We start from the raw sequence: 17,382 nt of genomic DNA, 5'->3' as shown, positions 1-17,382 counted from the left end.
GGCAAATGTTTTACCGGTAGAACCACAGACAAAGTGACAAATGATGTTAGATGCCTGAATAAATTAAAAAGTAAACAAAGCTCCAGATAAATAACAAGTTCCTATAAACAACAATTGAATTGAACATCATTGTGCCAATGTAGTGATCAAATTTGGTGAAATTAATAATGGTAAAAGTTGAGAACCCTAGAAATTTTTAGGAAACACAATATACTAAATGAATTTCGCTTGAAAATTCAATATTCCGGTGGAAATTGTCCTAAAATGAGATGAAATTCAACATTATTGTATCGGCAAAATGCGTCGAAAATTTGTTTTTTTTCTACTAATATGTTTTCTACACAATGTGACTGGGGATGAAGATTTCTGTCCTAAAAAATGTGACTGCAAAAAAAACAACGCCCAGAAAGGATTTTCTGACTTTCTGAAGTTAAAATGTGGTGATACAGAGAAAATTAGTGAATTAGACGAAATTGACCTCCTAAATATTGCCAATGAAATAATACAACTGTAAGAATAAGTCATATTTTGTTTATTCATCTACTATCTGTTATTTTTATCTATTTTAGTAACTTATCTGATAATCTCCTGACAACATTCTATCCAAAGGTGCAACTAATTGAACTACAAAAATTGTAAGTATAGTTCATTACAAATGTGTAAATTGAATAAACAATTAATATGTTTTTCCAGGGATTTGAGTAGGAATCATATAAAATTTCTCCATAAAGATCAATTTGCTGAATTACCAAATTTAAGAAGGCTTGATTTATCTCAAAACCTAATAGGTCAGATTGATACCTTAGCTTTTAACAATTTGAAAAAACTTGAGAGACTGAGATTGTATCAAAATCAATTGAGTTTTATACTGCAGGGTACATTTGATCCTTTAATTAATTTGAAGCAGCTGTAAGTACAATGGCTAATATCCATTCAAAGGTTTTCTAATATAAATGTTCATTTTCAGTGAGATATCCAATAATCCTTTGATTTGCGACTGTAGAACACTATGGATTCTCCAATGGAGCCAAAAAACTTCTGTGAAGTTGGTCTCAAACCCCAAGTGCGGATCTCCTATTTACCTCAAAGGTTTACCTTTAAGAAAACTCAAATTATCTCTAGAAAAAGACTGTTCTTCTATAAAATCATACGGAGGTACCTCTGTAGTTGTTTTGAAACCTTCTGATAAACAAATAGTTTTTGAAGGTGATTCTCTGACATTACAATGTAAAGCACCAGTGATAATAGATAGTGAAGAATCATCTATTTTATCAAGAATTGAATGGACATTTTCCAATGAAGAAATTCCTTTCACAGATATTCAGGTTAAAAATGAACTATTAGGAAGCATAGAACTCATGGAAAGTAATTTAAAAATTCCAAAACTGTTTGAGAATCACACAGGTGAATGGAATTGTATTTATGTTACAATTCATCAGAACTACTCAAAAAGTATTGAGGTTTTTGTTATATCTGAGGAAACTAAGTATTGTCCCCTTGCATACTCCACGAATAACAAGGGTACATACACATGGCCGAAAAGTATTGTAAATAATACTGTCAGTATTACTTGCGAATCTTTGAACTTGAGTCTAAATGTCTCAGAGCAGAAAGCCGATTATTTCTGCTCGCCCAATGGTACATGGGAGAATTTAGACACGTCGGCTTGTCAATATGTTTCTGAACCAACAAAAATCCTTCAGCAGTTTTCAAGAATAAACACAAGTATTTTAGAAAGTGCCGAATTGTTTAGGAATTACACTTCAAATTTGAGAATGTTTAGAGATGTGGTAGATTTGAGGTTCGCAGTTGATACCATCGTTAACTACCTTGAATACATGCCTATAGAGCAAGTTGGTGTAGTACTTATGGATGTGGTTAATAATTTGTTGGATTTGCCGAAACGTTATCTTGTTGAGACCGATAGGGAGGAAAAAATTTGTGGCAAATTATTGAATGCTACAGAGCATTTGGCTAGCATAACCCCATCGCCTCAGCTCCATAAGGTGATGCTTGTAATACAATTTATATCTAAAATTCCTACTAATAAATATTTTTTTTTTAGACTAATCTTGCTTTGGAGGAATTCTCAATTAACAAAGATGGTTTTATTGGATTAAAATGCACATGGTATGTAAATCTAGACCTCAAAACCGATCGTTTGTTCTATTGCGAAAATAGTGAATCTGAAGCAGTGCCCATGAAAGGCAAAATTATAGAAGCATCGATAACTATACCCAAAACTCTGTTCCATGAGATCAATCAAAATTTGACTTCCAAAATATACAAGATTCTGGTAGCTATGCATGTTGACAACAAGCTATTTTCTATGGATGACGAACGGATAAAGAAGGAGGATGTTACATCCTCAGTTGTGGGGACAAAATTAGGTAAGATTTTAATATTTTAGTTCAACTGTCAGTCATTTCGTGTTCAGCTGCCATAAATGTTCTGCGTTATACAATAATGTAGTTCAATAGTTTATGTATCAGAGAGATAATAATAATTAATTATTATTTATAGCATAAATTCAAAAAGATTAATGCAATAACAAATAATGATCATGGATTATCTACATAAACGTTGTATTGTTGAAAAACAAAATGAAGAAATTGTTTGTTACTCCGATAATTAATTTTATTTTTCAGTCAACTTCACCGTTACAAATTTGACCTATCCCGTATCCATAAGACTGAGGACACCACCGTCTGTGGCTTACGAAATTGTCCCATTTACTCCTGTATGGTGGAATCCGTCATTGAACAATGGTTCCGGAAGCTGGACGTCAGAAGGTTGCGAATTCAACTACGCGCTTCAAGATCACTTAGTTTTTTCCTGCGAAAATTTCGGTTACTACGGTCTCCTGCAAGACATCTCACAGATCCGATACACAGAAACATTGACGAAATTCAGATTTTCACATCCCGCAATTTATATTGGTAGCGTTATTCTCTTTGTAACCTTTTTTATAGCTATCATGACTTATCTGCTATGCTACGACGCCATACAAATGGCTAAAAAGGCTAAACATTGTCTGATCAACATGTGGATGTCCATCTCTTTCCTCTGCTTCATGTACATCTTCGGTATTTACCAAACTGAGGATTTGAGGTTATGTCAAATTATTGGTATATTCTTGCATTATTTCACTCTATGTTCCATTCTCTGGATCTGCGTGGCCATCAACTGCATGTACAAGAGACTCAGCAAGAACACCACCATAGAACTGCATGACGACGAACTGCCATCGGATCAACCAATCCAGAAGCCTATCTTGGGGTTGTATTTGGTCGGTTGGGGCGTGGCCATGATCATCTGCGGCATATCGGCAGCGATCAACATCAACGATTATTCGTCGCCCGGCTATTGTTTCCTAAAGATGGGACCGCCTTTGAGCGCCCTCTACATACCGTTCATAGTTCTCTCCCTCTTCATTTTCGTGTTCTGCCTGCTCGTACGTTGCGCCATCTACAATCTGGACGTCAACGGTCACTTGAGCGAAGGCACTCAAGCGACCGAGAATGTCGACCTTGATTTGTTGGAGCCAAACTTCGCGAGCGCGGAGAATCGAAGCATAAGGAGCACTTCTACAAAGACCTCGAGCGAGATAGAGGATCCGGAGCATGCGCCTATCACGCAGCTGAAAGCTTATATCATATTTTTGGTTATGTACGTGTTCACTTGGCTGTGTTGCGCTTTTTCGACGGTACAGCCCTTCCATTTCTCAAGTTACGAGGAAGACATCTTCAGCTGGATGTATGCAGTGTCAGCCACTTTGTTTTCGGCTTTCACCCTTTTCTTTTACTGCGTTGCTCGCAATGACGTAAGAACGCAATGGGGGGCTTTCTGCAGATGGACCAGAGGCAAGAAAACCTGCTTTCGAACTAGAAACGTGTCGGATAACTCTGTACCTCAGATTCAGATACAGCCCCTTCCGACAATGCCTGTGGGGAATGAGGTGACCATCACTTCAAGGTCAAGTAGCAGGAGCTCGAACAACACTAAGACTAACTCGCACCACAGTAACTTGCTGAAACCAGCTGACTTGAACAGCTCGTTTACAGATAGTCAAGGGACCAAGGTTAACAATGTCAATTTGATATCTCTGCATCGTCAACATTACAGAATACAGGGTATACCGAATATTATAGAAAACCCCACCAGTGCTGCAGATGTTTTTTACAATCCGCATCAGAGTACAGTTGCGAGGAAGTTCTTCAAACGACAAAAGAGGCACATGATGAAGCGTACGAACCTTACAGCTAGACCACGTGACAGTAGCGACGCTGGATCAGTTATATCGGAGCCAAAAAGGTTGTGCGACGATTCTAGTATAGACCAAAAGATGTTCGGTACTAATTCGAAGGTGAACAACACCAACATACACGTAGAGTATGTCAAAAAGATCAAACAGAAAAATCCCAATTTATTCTCAGATTCGGATGATTTCGAGTCTTCGAATCAAGTATCTGTGGAAAATATAGTGAAAAACGCGGATAGATTGAGAAAGAAAGAACTGTACAAACAGAGAAGCAAGAAGAAATTGAACCAGCCAAGTGATCCTCCATCGGTTGAAAACAATATGCGTTCAGTGTCCCAACAGTGCACCTTGGAGTACAGCTCGGAGAACATATCAGATTCGATCTTGGACAAAACAAGCCCCGATAAGAATCTTGTGCCAAAAGACGATGTGGGCTTCATGGTAGCAGACGCAAAAAAGGTGCGAAAAAGAGGGTTTAGTCCTATTGAAAGTCTGTCTACAGAAGACGATCCGACATACTGCAAAATAAACGAGGTTCGTACGGAGATGGCCAAGGAGCTCCTACAGTCCAACAGCTTGGGTCGTCGAATGCAGGTTTCCAAGTACGATACCAGTGACTTGAGTTCCGACGTTTTAGAGGGCGCTACAGGTGGTAAGCCGAGATCTTCGATGTTTCTGGATCCTGCCCGAGAGCAGCTGTTGAGAAGGGGCCACATCAGCCGAGCAAGCAGCGTTTCAGCGAGCGACCTGGACGAGCTCTACCAGCAGATACGTAGGGGGCCCAAAGTCAAGTATTCCACTTCTCAGGGTCAGGTTAAGTTGTGCAAATCTAGCCGTAGCCCTTGTTTCTCGGATTCCGAGATATCCTCCTATGCTAAGTACGTGAACTGCAAGTATAAGAAGGCGCCCAGTATTGACAACCTCAGTGATAACGTTGAAACGACGGTTTAGTTTTCATCCCAGAGATGGCGTTGTCTGAAACTATACTCAGGGTATAGAATTCTATCGTCTAGATATTCTATGGACGGTTTTTTGACTGCGAAGATGACATATACGTAACAAAGTGCATTCGCAATTTTTGCCTGTTCTTTTTATTTTCAACAAGCTCAGTGTTACGATCGAATATTATATTTTTTGTAAGATGAATACATCGAAATGTGCATTATCTTAATGATTTAGTTTAAGGTTTATTTAAAATTTCCAATTGTAGATAAAGAGTATATTATGAGCTCTGAGAGACCTCATCTCTTTAGATTAATGAAGTGTGGCAATTGTGTGAAATGAATTTATGAAACCTGTGATACTTTTAATTTTTTAAGGTTCGCATGAGACTTAGGTTTTTGCTTATATTGAGTAACTGGTATTTATTTCTAAATTTTTTTTCTATTTGAGAGATCTGGGAATCGAGATATATATCCTGAAGCTTATTGCTTGAAACATGGTTATGATATTGCCTTTGGACAAAAATACTCATTCCAGGTGTCCTTAGATATTTTTAAATATACTCATATCAGGACAGTCTGGTTTAAAAAAGAAATGTTTATGAAAATGTACAATTATTTAAAGACTGTTGATAAGAATAAGCTATATGATTATTGCAAATCCAAGTGTGTAAAGATATTGTAAGCCAGAGAATGAATATATTGATGTGATTGTCTATTTAAAGGTTTTCAATAATTTTCCTTTCCGAAAGTATTCCACAATACCTTATTTTCTGTCTTATGACATTAATTTGCGCATCGCATATTTGAAAAGCTGAGGTTCTTATGTAGCCTTTAATCTCATCAAAATCGGATGACTAGAACGCGAAATATGAGGCCCTGGGAATGTCACATTTGCGCATGTTCAAAGTGCAACCTTCATCTGAAAAAGCTACCCACACCAAATTTCCTTAAAATCAGATGAAAATTGAATAAGTTAAGACTGTTATACTAAGACTTGAGAACACACAAAACCAAAATGGTTTAGAATGGCATGAAATGCATTTTTCAATCGAAGATTAAAACAATTTTTTATTCCTAAATTGATCACAAAGTATTTTTTATTTTCATTATACTTGGAAGCAAAATTTCATAACTGCGAAACTACTGGGGCTGCAAACACTTTGATTAAAAATATTTTATTTAGATTCATCACAGCTATAAATATCTTAATTTTTGATTATGCTGTTTTTTTTTGAGTTGATTCCTCAATGTTTATTCTTCAAAATTCATGGATCCTGTTCTACATACAGGAATATCAATGCGTAGCCCATTTTTTTTATTTGCCCGGAGCAAATAGTTATCACGATACACCACTGCTTCAAGGTAGAAAATTGTAGTGTAGAACTTCTGACGCGTAGCTCTGCTATTATATGAAACATACAGCAAATGAATAAAAAATTGATTCTATCCCCGTACACAGGAAAGCATGAAAAATCTATGCAGTAATACTTTAATTGTTTTCCATAGACGCATAGTAGCCAAACACGGAAGTAACAAAAGTGCATCTTATTAATAAGCCATTTAGCATTGTGTATTTACCAATGCTCTACGTTTACTTCTAAAATGAACGTCAAGATTCAACAGTCCAACTCAATGATGTGAGAATCATCATCAGTTTTATTAATTTACATGTGTTCATCACTATAAAAAGTGTTATCAGGCGATATTATTTACATAAGCATAATTATCATTCCTTCCACTGAGCACAAGCTTTCGAAAATCCTTGTTTTGGACGATGTTAAGTTCTTCGACGAAAGCGAAAAATCATGAAAAAGGGAAGTAAAGGTAAGTTGAATAAAACCTTATCATATTCTTTTTTCATGATTTTTCTATACCATCTACATCATTTTAGAAAATGCCAAGGTAAATAAATCCCCCATATTTTCTTCCAGTTTTTTAATCCTTGAATACTTTTTATCAACTTGCGTCATAAGGAAAGTCAAGAAAAGTCAGTGGCGTACCTAAGAAGAAGTGACAGGTATTTCAAGTCCCTGCGCAGAATTAATTTAGGAGTTATCCCTGATTTAATAATGCATTCAAATATTCTTGATCATTCTTCATATGAATCGTAAATTAGTTTAGATCCATAGGACCTATGTTTTATTTCTGTTTTCAAAGATATGATCTCTGATGTTTAATTTTTTTTTTCAGGAAATAATTTCAGTGTAGCAGTCTTCGTATTTGTAACTACATTGCTCTTTATAATAGTTATATCTGGAATATTGGTGTCTATATACTTCGAAGAGGAATTAGCGAAGCTGATTTTACTTATTTTGATCGCTATAACGATCATCATTGGTATTGGAAGCTTATTACTTATAGAAATACAGAAAAATCGCTATTCTAAGCAACTGGAAAAACAAATAAGTAGAAATACTTCATGGGCTTACAGTAGATCTACAACTATAGAAGCATAAAAAAAATGTAAGGGAAAATTCGAATCTAATTCATGTCGAATTTGTTAAAAAACACCTAGTCAATTATAGAAATTATTAGTATAATGAAAAAGATACATAATCGCTAGAATGGCCAAAAATGAGGATTGTTTGGTTTATAAATATGTTGTTAATATACTGTACTATAAACTCTAGTAATGAATTTAATATGTTGTGAAAATAAAAAAATGTTTTGTTGATCGCCATCTTCTTAAAAATCGGAAAAATCCATAATGAAATGTGTTAAATTTGCAATGATGAACAATTTCAACCAGTTTTTTCTTTTTTGAAAGCAGTTGGTTCCACTTTCTGGAGGAAATCTCCTGCATTGTCTTTTTTTTTGTTTGAAGTCCCCACAGATGTTTGGTAACTGTAAATATATATATTTCAGTATAAAATTCTTGAATGTCGATGCCTAAGGGTGGATTTACTGTAAAACATTGGTTTGTCTTTCATCAAGGTTTAAAAAAATCTCACGTACCCTTCTACTATTCCAGTCAAAATTGAAATGAGTTGTTGATCTTCCTCTTTAAGTGTATATTTTTTTAAAAATTTCGATCTCTGGGGTTTGAGATCCATATTAACGCAAAGTTTTTGTATAATAAGAATTTATTTTGTCAAAAAAGGTTTTCCTTTCAAAAATGAAATTATATTTAAAACAAAAGCAACACCGACGTTCTATGATCGTGTCAAAGCATATGAATTTTTTAACCTCAATCTTTCATTCATAAATGAAGAAACGTTAATTTTAATCAATAAGAATATACTTGTTTCTTGGTAGTATCAACACAAAAAAGTTTAGAAGGCACAACCCAACAATGGTAAAACTAATAATAAGGGACATGTTCTTTAAATATTGTTTTTTATTCATTTTATTTTAGGATGTGCTATCCCGCCCCGCAGATGAGTTTGATAACGACAAACAACTTGAATATTTATGGGCTGAAAAGGCTTACGATCATAATGAAGTCTATTTTAATGTAAGTCTCTTTAACGATTCTTAATGACCTTCTAATAACAGCAATTAAAATTACAGCTCTTATGTTCAGTTGATACGAAGCAACTAAGAATAACCCCAATAGATGATTTAATTTATAGAGAATTCCGGAAAGAGTTTCCAGATATGGACGTAAAAGTAATAGATGAAAATCATTTAAAAAGTACAGAAGAAAAGGCAAAGTGGAGACCCTTCTGCGAAAGATTTAGGGATGTGTTAGAAGACTATAGTTTTGGAACATTACTTAGAGCTAATGCAGAAGAAGATAATAGACCAGATAACACTATTTTAGTAACAAAAATTCAATTTTGTTGTATCGAAATTGCTAGAAATAGGGAAGGTGTAAATTCTGTACTGAGAAAAAAATTTCTAAGGGACAAAAATGTCTTGAATTTTTCAGATCTGTCATGAAATATTTCATTAAATTGTTTACATCAATCAATACAATATTTTTTTTAATGGTTTTATTACTTAAACATACCTAGTGGACTTTCACAAATTAGAGTACGTTACCATACTTCGAATTGTCAAGTTTTTCCACCTAAACTGGTCTTAATTGAAAAATATAAACTTGATGTAGCATGTGTGGAAAATCAATTTAGAACTTAAGCATGTATAATTGGTTAAATTATTGTAATATGCATGGGAAGATTAAATATAAAAAAATAGAAAAATTAAAGAATCCCTTAGATTGCAAAATAGTCCAGACTATCTCAATTTTCATTATTCCCAAGAGGATAAGAAATAGGGTAAATTACAAAAAAAGAACTTGTTTAACTTATTATTTTATTTATAAAAGAAAAATATATCTAAGATGTTTCTACAGCAGTTGCTGCTTCCTTATATTTTCCCTTATCTTTGCCAAGAGCAAGAGCACGTCCTTTAGCTCTTCGGTCAATAATATTTTTACGGTCTTTGTCCATTTTAAGCTTCACAATTACCACCTAGAAGACAAAACACAGTATTTGAATATGGAAAGACACAAACAGTGATAATTAATAATTGATATGGATTGATCAGTGCCATTTTTTTACCACAGAGTACCAAGAAAGTAACAATTAATACAGATATAGCAAGAAAACCTTACTAAATGCATTTCATCGTTAAATCTCGAGTACTGTCTACGAATGGTTTGGAATCATCATTTAAAAAAGAAATTCAGTAAGATCTCATTTGGGAAGTTCTAGATATTGATGAATTTTTTCTAAACAAAGTTGGTTTCTCAGAAAGAAACATGTACTAACCTTGGAAGGGTCAATTCCTACATATACACTGGCTCCATCAGCTTTTTCTCTTTGGATCCTTTCAATATAAACTACGAATTTTTTTCTGTAGACTTGAACAACTTTTCCTACTTGCTGTCCTTTGTAATGTCCACAAACGACTTGAACTTCATCATCTTTTCTGATGGGCATTGAGCGAACATTGTGTGGATAATCAATTTAGAACCTTAGCAAGTATAATTGGTTAAATGCATGGAAATATTAAAAACAAAAAAAAAGGAAAATTAAAGAATCATTTAGATTGCAAAATAGTCCATACTATCTCAATTTTGATTATTCCCAAGAGGATAAGAAATAGGGTAAATTACAAAAAAAGAACTTGTTTAACTTAGTGTTTTATTTATAAAAGAAAAATATATCTAAGATGTTTCTACAGCAGATGCTGCTTCCTTATATTTTCCCTTATCTTTGCCAAGAGCAAGAGCACGTCCTTTAGCTCTTCGGTCAATAATATTTTTACGGTCTTTGTCCATTTTGAGCTTCACAATCACCACCTAGAAAACAAAACACAGTATTTGAATATGGGAAGACACAAACAGTGATAATTAATAATTGAAATGGATTGATCAGTGCCATTTTTTTACCACAGAGTACCAAGAAAGTAACAATTAATACAGATATAGCAAGAAAACCTTACTAAATGCATTTCATCGTTAAATCTCGAGTACTGTCTACGAATGGTTTGGAATCATCATTTAAAAAAGAAATTCAGTAAGATCTCATTTGGGAAGTTATAGATATTGATGAATTTTTTCTAAACAAAGTTGGTTTCTCAGAAAGAAATATGTACTAACCTTGGAAGGGTCAATTCCTACATATACACTGGCTCCATTAGCTTTTTCTCTTTGGATCCTTTCAATGTAAACTACGAATTTTTTTCTGTAGACTTGAACAACTTTTCCTACTTGCTGTCCTTTGTAATGACCACGAACGACTTGAACTTCATCGTCTTTTCTGATGGGCATTGAGCGGACATTGTATTTCTGTCTCAATTCTTTAGATAAAGGAGAAGACATCAATTTCCTCCTAATGTGAGAAGGGGCAGTGAAATGCCTCTTCCGACATTTACTCCTATCGGAGGTTACTAATTTGTTGTACTTCATGACTGAACCTGAAAAGAGATTAACACGCTTTAATAACTTACCCAAAGTGTTTTTATAGATGATAAGGTTAGAATTGAACTATTCTCATTTAAAAGACTTCAACAGAAATAAAGATAAAATATTGGTATTAAATGCAAGAAATTCACAAACTGAGTCGAATTACTAATAGTTAAACAGAGTTTTGATTGTATTTGAAGAAGATGGATATAGATTGAACTCAACTACTTACCAAAATCAAGAATCCGACGGGAAAGAAACTTGACGTAGGTTCCTAGTTTGTAGTTCTCTAGTCTGTGATATCCAGTCATAGAATGGTTTCATGTACCATAAAAACATTTGAATACCGTGGTAACCAAAAATAGTAAAATCCAAAATCAAAACTATTCAATAAAATTAAGCTGATGACTGCATTAGTTACAATTTTTTATATAATTGATTTATATGATTATTCTATCCTTTCAATGAGAATTTTTTTCATTTTCCATATCAGAAATTGTCTGTGATTTAATCCATTTCACAGACTACACCAGTAAATAATCATTTGTCAATTGTCTTTTGTTCATTTTTCAATAAGGTTATGTTATGTGAATTTGAAATGTCAAGTGAAATTGTAGCCAACCTTGAAGTTCCCTTCCAAAGGGTCATTCGTAAAAAAAGGAAATCGAAATTTAAATCTCGCTCCAACAAATTGGAAATAGCTGAACCTCTCACCGAGGAGGAAAAATCTAAAGCAATTAGGTTAGTTTACTAAATAATAATCTTAATTTTTGATTAACATATTTACTTTTTTCAGACGTATACATCAAGCCAAAGAGGAAATTATAAAATCGGATATATTCAGATCAATTACAGTAGCTCTTCAGAAAGGATTAAAAATTTTAGAAAAAACTTCAGTAATAGAAATAATTTGTTTAGGTTTGGGCAAAGTTGGTGAGTCCCTTACGTCCAAGTACCAACTAGCCGTTTTGCTTTGTCTCTCTGAAATTCACAAAATTGATGTGAAGGTTTTTGATCCTGTATTCACTAATGACGACATTTTTATATTGAATGAATTCGGTGTGAAAGTGCTGTCTGAAAATTTGGAAGGAAAATATTCGGCAGGCCAAAACACCACTTTATTTTTCTTACCCCATTGTCCAAAACAATTGACGAATAACATTCTTTGGAATAATTGGGGTTTGAATTTGAATAATTGTATACTGATCTGTAATAGTTTCAACAGAATAATTGAGCAAAATACCAATACAGATTTGCAAAAAGGAGCTAATTACATTCTGAATATTGCTTCCTATACTGAAGAAATTGTCATTGAAAATTCCTTCAAATTTGATGATATTTTTAACGATACTTCTCTTCATGTTTTTCCATATCAGAAATTGACAGAATTGCCTGTTGATTTTTGGGAAATTTGCTCTGAACCTAAATATAGTGAAGAGGATATTGAATTTGTAAGAAGAAAAGAGTAAATAGTAGGTTACTGATTATTGTTAACTCATGAAATTATATTATTAATTTGAAATACTGATCCCATGTTTTGTAGGTTGAGTTAAAAATGGCTGGAGTGTCGACAATAAGAAATGTAATTTCTGAACTAAGACACGTAATCCCCAAGGAGAATATGAAGAATAGCCTAGCTCTTCAGTATATTCTCAGTGAATACAGAAAATACAGGACTACCGATCAGCAGCTATGTAGAGCAAGAGAAGAAATGAAATTTATGGCCGAGACATATCTATGTTACCTGAAAAGTTCAAGATTATGCAATGAAATTCACGAAAATTTTCATGGAAAAGGTGAACGAACTGTTCATGAAACAGCAAAGATGGTTGGATTCAAGTTACCGCATGATCCAAAGTGATGCATCGTTGATTATTTGATTAGTGGTACTGTACATTGAAATGATTTGTTAGTAAAAAATGTTAGTTAATGAGCTCTGTAATTCTTTTTTCGAATATATATATCCCTTATATTTCCTTGCGTTTCCTACTTTTTAAAAATCCACGAGAATGAAATTTGATATATGTGCAATAAAAAAAATCCTGAGGCTTATTCTAGCTGAGATACTCTAACTCAAGGGTAAAAATTTAACAAAAGAAAAAATTTGAATACCTTGAACAATTTTTACAATGCTATAAAAAGAGATTGAGCGAGAAACAGAGACAAATTAAATACACCAACATTTTTCATTGTTATGCGTTAATTTTGCTACTCCGTATTTTTAGTTATTGTTTAAACAATGATTAAGTCTTCGTATTTTTTTTAAGTAGTTTATAAAATTCCGGCAAGAGGTTGTTGAGTATAAATCAAATTAGAATGATGTAGGTTGTAGTACTATTATATATATATTATAGATAACGTGGTTTGAATCAGATTTGACTATATTCACTATAGTTAAATCTATAGTGAATATAGTCACTGTAGATTTGATTATAGTGACTTAATTAAGTCACTCCAAAAATCATCGTCGCGAAGCTACCTCTTTTGTAAGTTTTATGAACTACCTAAGAAATAACAGGGACGGACTTGAGGAGGTTTTGTTCGGAAATAGTAACTTTGAAATTAAAAAGCATTTTCGATTTGTCCACCAGTTAATTCTTATAGGTAGATTGGTATAGATATGTTTAGCTACTCAGTTAACATCAAATTAAATATAATGTTTAATGATATTTTTGTAATTCCTTGGTGTACAAATTTCAGACGCATGAGATAATGAAACGAAATTATACAACCAGGCCTGCATTTTTTGACATGCAATTTTGACTCAATTTCGCAAAAATCATTCGTTAGTAGCGTCATCTGCTTTGAGGATTATTCATGGTACCGTTGTTCAATAGATAACTTTTATTATCGAGTAGTGTATAAAATCTTCTCAAAGCAATAAAATACTCAGAGAACTGGCTTCTATAATAGTATTGTTTATTCTGAAGCTAAATGGTGTCCACACCTTTGAGTTCCACACTCTTTGTTGTTTTGGATTGTGGCAAGAAGAGGTGGGAGTTTGTTATGATGCGTACAATTCTGAAAAGAATTAAAGCATATACTTTTGCTAGTAGTCCATTGATTGTGTTACTCCTGTATGGTTTACTTGTACGATTCGTATTAATGCGGTTGCTATGGTAATAATTAGAGGTGGATAAAACAAGTTGATTATTTCGTCTTGATGGAAAAATATTGCTATGCAGTGTTGTATCCAATGGGGGGATATATCCACCCCAGGAGGAATATCCATTATATGTAACCATATCCTTATGCTATGATGTAACGACCTTATATATCACAATCTTATTATGAGTAAGCAAACTTCTTTGGAAAACTTCTTCAAGAAGGAAAATTTTAATTTTTTTTTCTTTATTCCCCCCAAGGCTTATGTCTGAGTGCGCCACTGTTATTATGTATGTTTTATTACTCTGAGGAAATCTTGAACTTGGATGAAAATTATTAACTCTTCCACTATACTCCTCTCAGTGGCGTACCCAAGGGGGGATAAGGGGATATACCCCCCTCCCAGGAGGAATATCCATTATATGTAACAACCTTATATATAACAATCTTATTATGAATAAGCAAAATTCTTTGCAAAACTTCTTCAAAAGAAGGAAAATTTGAAAATTTTTTTTCTTTATCCCCTCCCCCAAGGCTTATGTCTGGGTACGCCACTGACTCCTCTAGGTTTTCATAGGAACAATGAAATTCATCAAAAAATTGTTCGACATGCAACTTTTATTGCTTCAGTGTCGACGAATTCGCTCTTTTAATTGTATACTTCTTTGAGAGACAGGAGTTTTTAGGTATTAGGTGACCATGCTACAATTAATTGTTAGACAAACAAGCAAAAATGAATGTTATGCCTGGAGTAGCGATGGGACACAGTAACAAAGCCTACACTGAGTCGAGATGAAAAACATTGATTACCCTAGCTTTGAAATGATAGGGTTTTGAAGCCTTGAAATAATTAATTTGTTGAAAATTCATCGAAGGAAAAGATAGAGGTCTCCTATTACTGTTATAATAAAAAAAATAATGAATGATGCACCTATTCATAACAATAAATATAGGATATATTATCTCAAAAGCAGTAGGTACGACGAATCATTATTATTCTATAAAACTGTGTCAATAATTTATCAGAGCGCAAAATATATTCAGGATTGCTTGAATGTTATAATCTCGATGTATCAATTTCAAATGTGGGAAATGAATCAAATTTTATATTTCAAGTAACGTAAGTTTCACCGCGTTATCATAATTGGGCAAAACACGAATTAATGAGGAAAATAAGAATATATTCACGCGAATACTTGCATTGAAATATAGGAATCAGAAAGTTCTATAATTTGGACATCGATTTGCGTTTTTCATAGAGTAATAAAAACGCCACTGATATGTGTTTTCATCTTAGAACATTAATAAGGTTTTCATTCTCTCCTTATGTCAAATTTGATAGTTTATGTTGGGGACAAAATTCGATGACTTCTACTTCCTCTATCTATGTTTATTACCTACTTGAATCAATATTCTGTGTCCAATACGTCTATCTCTTCTGGAAATTTCGACATATTTCTACAGAGGCAAACAAATGTGCTATAACATTATATTTTCCTTTCTCCCTCATCAAAAATCAAAATCGTTTCAAAACAAAGCTTGTGTTCTGGGTAAACCGATGAACACAGAATGTAACCGGAGTCAAGTAATTGCCCTTTCAATTTCCTGTCACTCTTTTTGTTATCCTCTCCTTCGACCTCCCACTTTTCAACAACAAAGAACATCCGAATGTAAAAATCTCTTGTTCTTGAGTTGTTGCTAGCTTAATTGTATGAATTTGCATCGACGCCAGCTTGGTGTAAGTTAAGTCTACGCGCGTTGTGAGATACCATCTATATTCCGAAGAGACGATCTTGATACTGGGATGCTGGTGAAGTTTCGGAAATCGAGATAAAGTGTTGAGAGTCTAGCTAAAGGGGGGTACCCACTTCAATGCACGTAATGATATGGTCAACTAAAAGACGGTGATTTGGTATAAATACGTAAAAAAACATTGACGAAAGATTAAAACGATGTTGAAAATACCTAAAGTCTTTGTTTCCTCTAAGATTCATCTCATTTTTCGGTAACAAGTGAAAATAATGAAGCCCAAAGATTCAATGATAAACTTCAATTTCTGTTATTTTAATTGATCGTTTTCAAAATAAAATTATTCATTATTCTTTCTTGCAGAACCACAACCTGAAGTTTTTCGCACTTATTCACAAAAACTCTGTATAAAACTGAAGACTGGGAATTTTCTGAATCTGTTGATACCTAATTGTATTGGGCAAACTTAGGATAACGTATTATTTGCATTCGACATTCTAAAGAATATAATATGGAAGATATTTCGGAAATTGGAATAGACTCATTTTCTCTATAGAAAGAAACTGCGGACATTTAAAACTATATTGAATTCTACAGATTGATGTAGTAAAAATAAAATGAAGCAAAGTAATATTAGAAAACTAATAAAAAGTACATTACTTACCTTGAAAGAAAACAGTTGAATCAATAATAAAAACAACACTTGATTGTCGTAACTTCAAGTGACTGTTACCCACTTCACTTTGCGTGCGATTGTGTTTTGGCAGCCGCTTTGAATTCAATTTTTTTATTTGCTATTTTCTGAGGAATATTTATGCAACTTGAAAATATCTATTATTTTATATACCTACCCAATAAGTTTCTCTCTCTCTCTCTCTCTCTCTCTCTTCTACTCAATAATCATCACTGTAGAATCTGAAAGATTCTTGAAATCTTGAATCTTCATCTAAATGGCATTAACTATTGATTGTTATCGGTAACATTTTTCGCTAGTTGTTGCTTGATAAGGGTTATGTGATATTTGTTATTTGATGCATCAAAGCAAATAAACCTTTTTGCAGACCAAATAGCAATTAAGGAGTATAGGGTCATTTGAATGGAGATAACCTAATATTTTCAAGATAATCAGGCAGTGGCGTGTCTAGACCTTTGGAAGAAGTGATTCAGCTATTCTTTTTCAATCCTCTCCCAAGTCTATCATTATTTTAGCACCTCACTACTCTTTTTCACTTGCTACGTGTTTTGCGAGGCGGCCTCTCGAATATTTTCCAGCTTCGCTAGCTGATGACCAGCTTATGCCAGAAATTGGTTGAGAGATTTGCTGGATAGTGTGCCATTCAAGAATACTGTTATATAATGCCCGCCACTCACGAGTCACGAAGCGTTTTTTCGAGCGTTTGGTAGTAAGCGTCGAAGAGATTCCAGTCGGGCAGTCAAGTTCATACTCTGATTTACAGTCGTACGGCAGT

General features: G+C 33.8%; 5 protein-coding genes and 1 long non-coding RNA gene across 6 annotated transcripts; 3 read left to right on the top strand and 3 right to left on the bottom strand.

Moving 5' to 3' along the window:
* The first annotated feature begins 29 nt into the window (after positions 1 to 29).
* On the top strand, positions 30 to 5,920 carry LOC123676024 (adhesion G protein-coupled receptor A3). The gene is made up of 6 exons (XM_045611667.1): positions 30 to 510; positions 570 to 635; positions 694 to 909; positions 968 to 2,006; positions 2,066 to 2,390; positions 2,649 to 5,920. The coding sequence occupies exons 1-6, from the start codon at positions 299 to 301 to the stop codon at positions 5,210 to 5,212; spliced, it is 4,422 nt and encodes a 1,473-aa protein (XP_045467623.1). The 5' UTR covers positions 30 to 298; the 3' UTR covers positions 5,213 to 5,920.
* Positions 5,921 to 7,720: 1,800 nt separating this feature from the next.
* LOC123676030 lies at positions 7,721 to 8,338 on the bottom strand. The gene is made up of 2 exons (XR_006746844.1): positions 8,161 to 8,338; positions 7,721 to 8,049 (listed from the first exon to the last, which is right to left on the bottom strand). It is a non-coding gene; the product is annotated as an uncharacterized LOC123676030 (long non-coding RNA).
* Position 8,339: 1 nt separating this feature from the next.
* On the top strand, positions 8,340 to 9,135 carry LOC123676027 (protein PBDC1). The gene is made up of 3 exons (XM_045611669.1): positions 8,340 to 8,500; positions 8,561 to 8,659; positions 8,716 to 9,135. Exons 1-3 carry the CDS (start codon positions 8,498 to 8,500, stop codon positions 9,085 to 9,087), a joined length of 474 nt encoding a protein of 157 aa, XP_045467625.1. The 5' UTR covers positions 8,340 to 8,497; the 3' UTR covers positions 9,088 to 9,135.
* Positions 9,136 to 9,445: 310 nt separating this feature from the next.
* LOC123676028 (60S ribosomal protein L26-like) lies at positions 9,446 to 10,227 on the bottom strand. Its single transcript, XM_045611670.1, has 2 exons — positions 9,921 to 10,227; positions 9,446 to 9,620 (listed from the first exon to the last, which is right to left on the bottom strand). Exons 1-2 carry the CDS (start codon positions 10,089 to 10,091, stop codon positions 9,486 to 9,488), a joined length of 306 nt encoding a protein of 101 aa, XP_045467626.1. The 5' UTR covers positions 10,092 to 10,227; the 3' UTR covers positions 9,446 to 9,485.
* Positions 10,228 to 10,277: 50 nt separating this feature from the next.
* LOC123676026 (60S ribosomal protein L26-like) lies at positions 10,278 to 11,439 on the bottom strand. The gene is made up of 3 exons (XM_045611668.1): positions 11,292 to 11,439; positions 10,754 to 11,070; positions 10,278 to 10,453 (listed from the first exon to the last, which is right to left on the bottom strand). Exons 1-3 carry the CDS (start codon positions 11,368 to 11,370, stop codon positions 10,319 to 10,321), a joined length of 531 nt encoding a protein of 176 aa, XP_045467624.1. The 5' UTR covers positions 11,371 to 11,439; the 3' UTR covers positions 10,278 to 10,318.
* A 198-nt stretch (positions 11,440 to 11,637) lies between these two features.
* Positions 11,638 to 12,992, top strand: LOC123676029. Its single transcript, XM_045611672.1, has 3 exons — positions 11,638 to 11,800; positions 11,856 to 11,992; positions 12,603 to 12,992. Exons 1-3 carry the CDS (start codon positions 11,640 to 11,642, stop codon positions 12,605 to 12,607), a joined length of 303 nt encoding a protein of 100 aa, XP_045467628.1. The 5' UTR covers positions 11,638 to 11,639; the 3' UTR covers positions 12,608 to 12,992.
* Positions 12,993 to 17,382: the final 4,390 nt, after the last annotated feature.

The sequence above is a fragment of the Harmonia axyridis genome, chromosome 3 (assembly GCF_914767665.1).
Source record: "Harmonia axyridis chromosome 3, icHarAxyr1.1, whole genome shotgun sequence".
NCBI lineage: Eukaryota > Metazoa > Arthropoda > Insecta > Coleoptera > Coccinellidae > Harmonia > Harmonia axyridis.
This window is presented reverse-complemented; position numbering and strand designations above follow the sequence as displayed.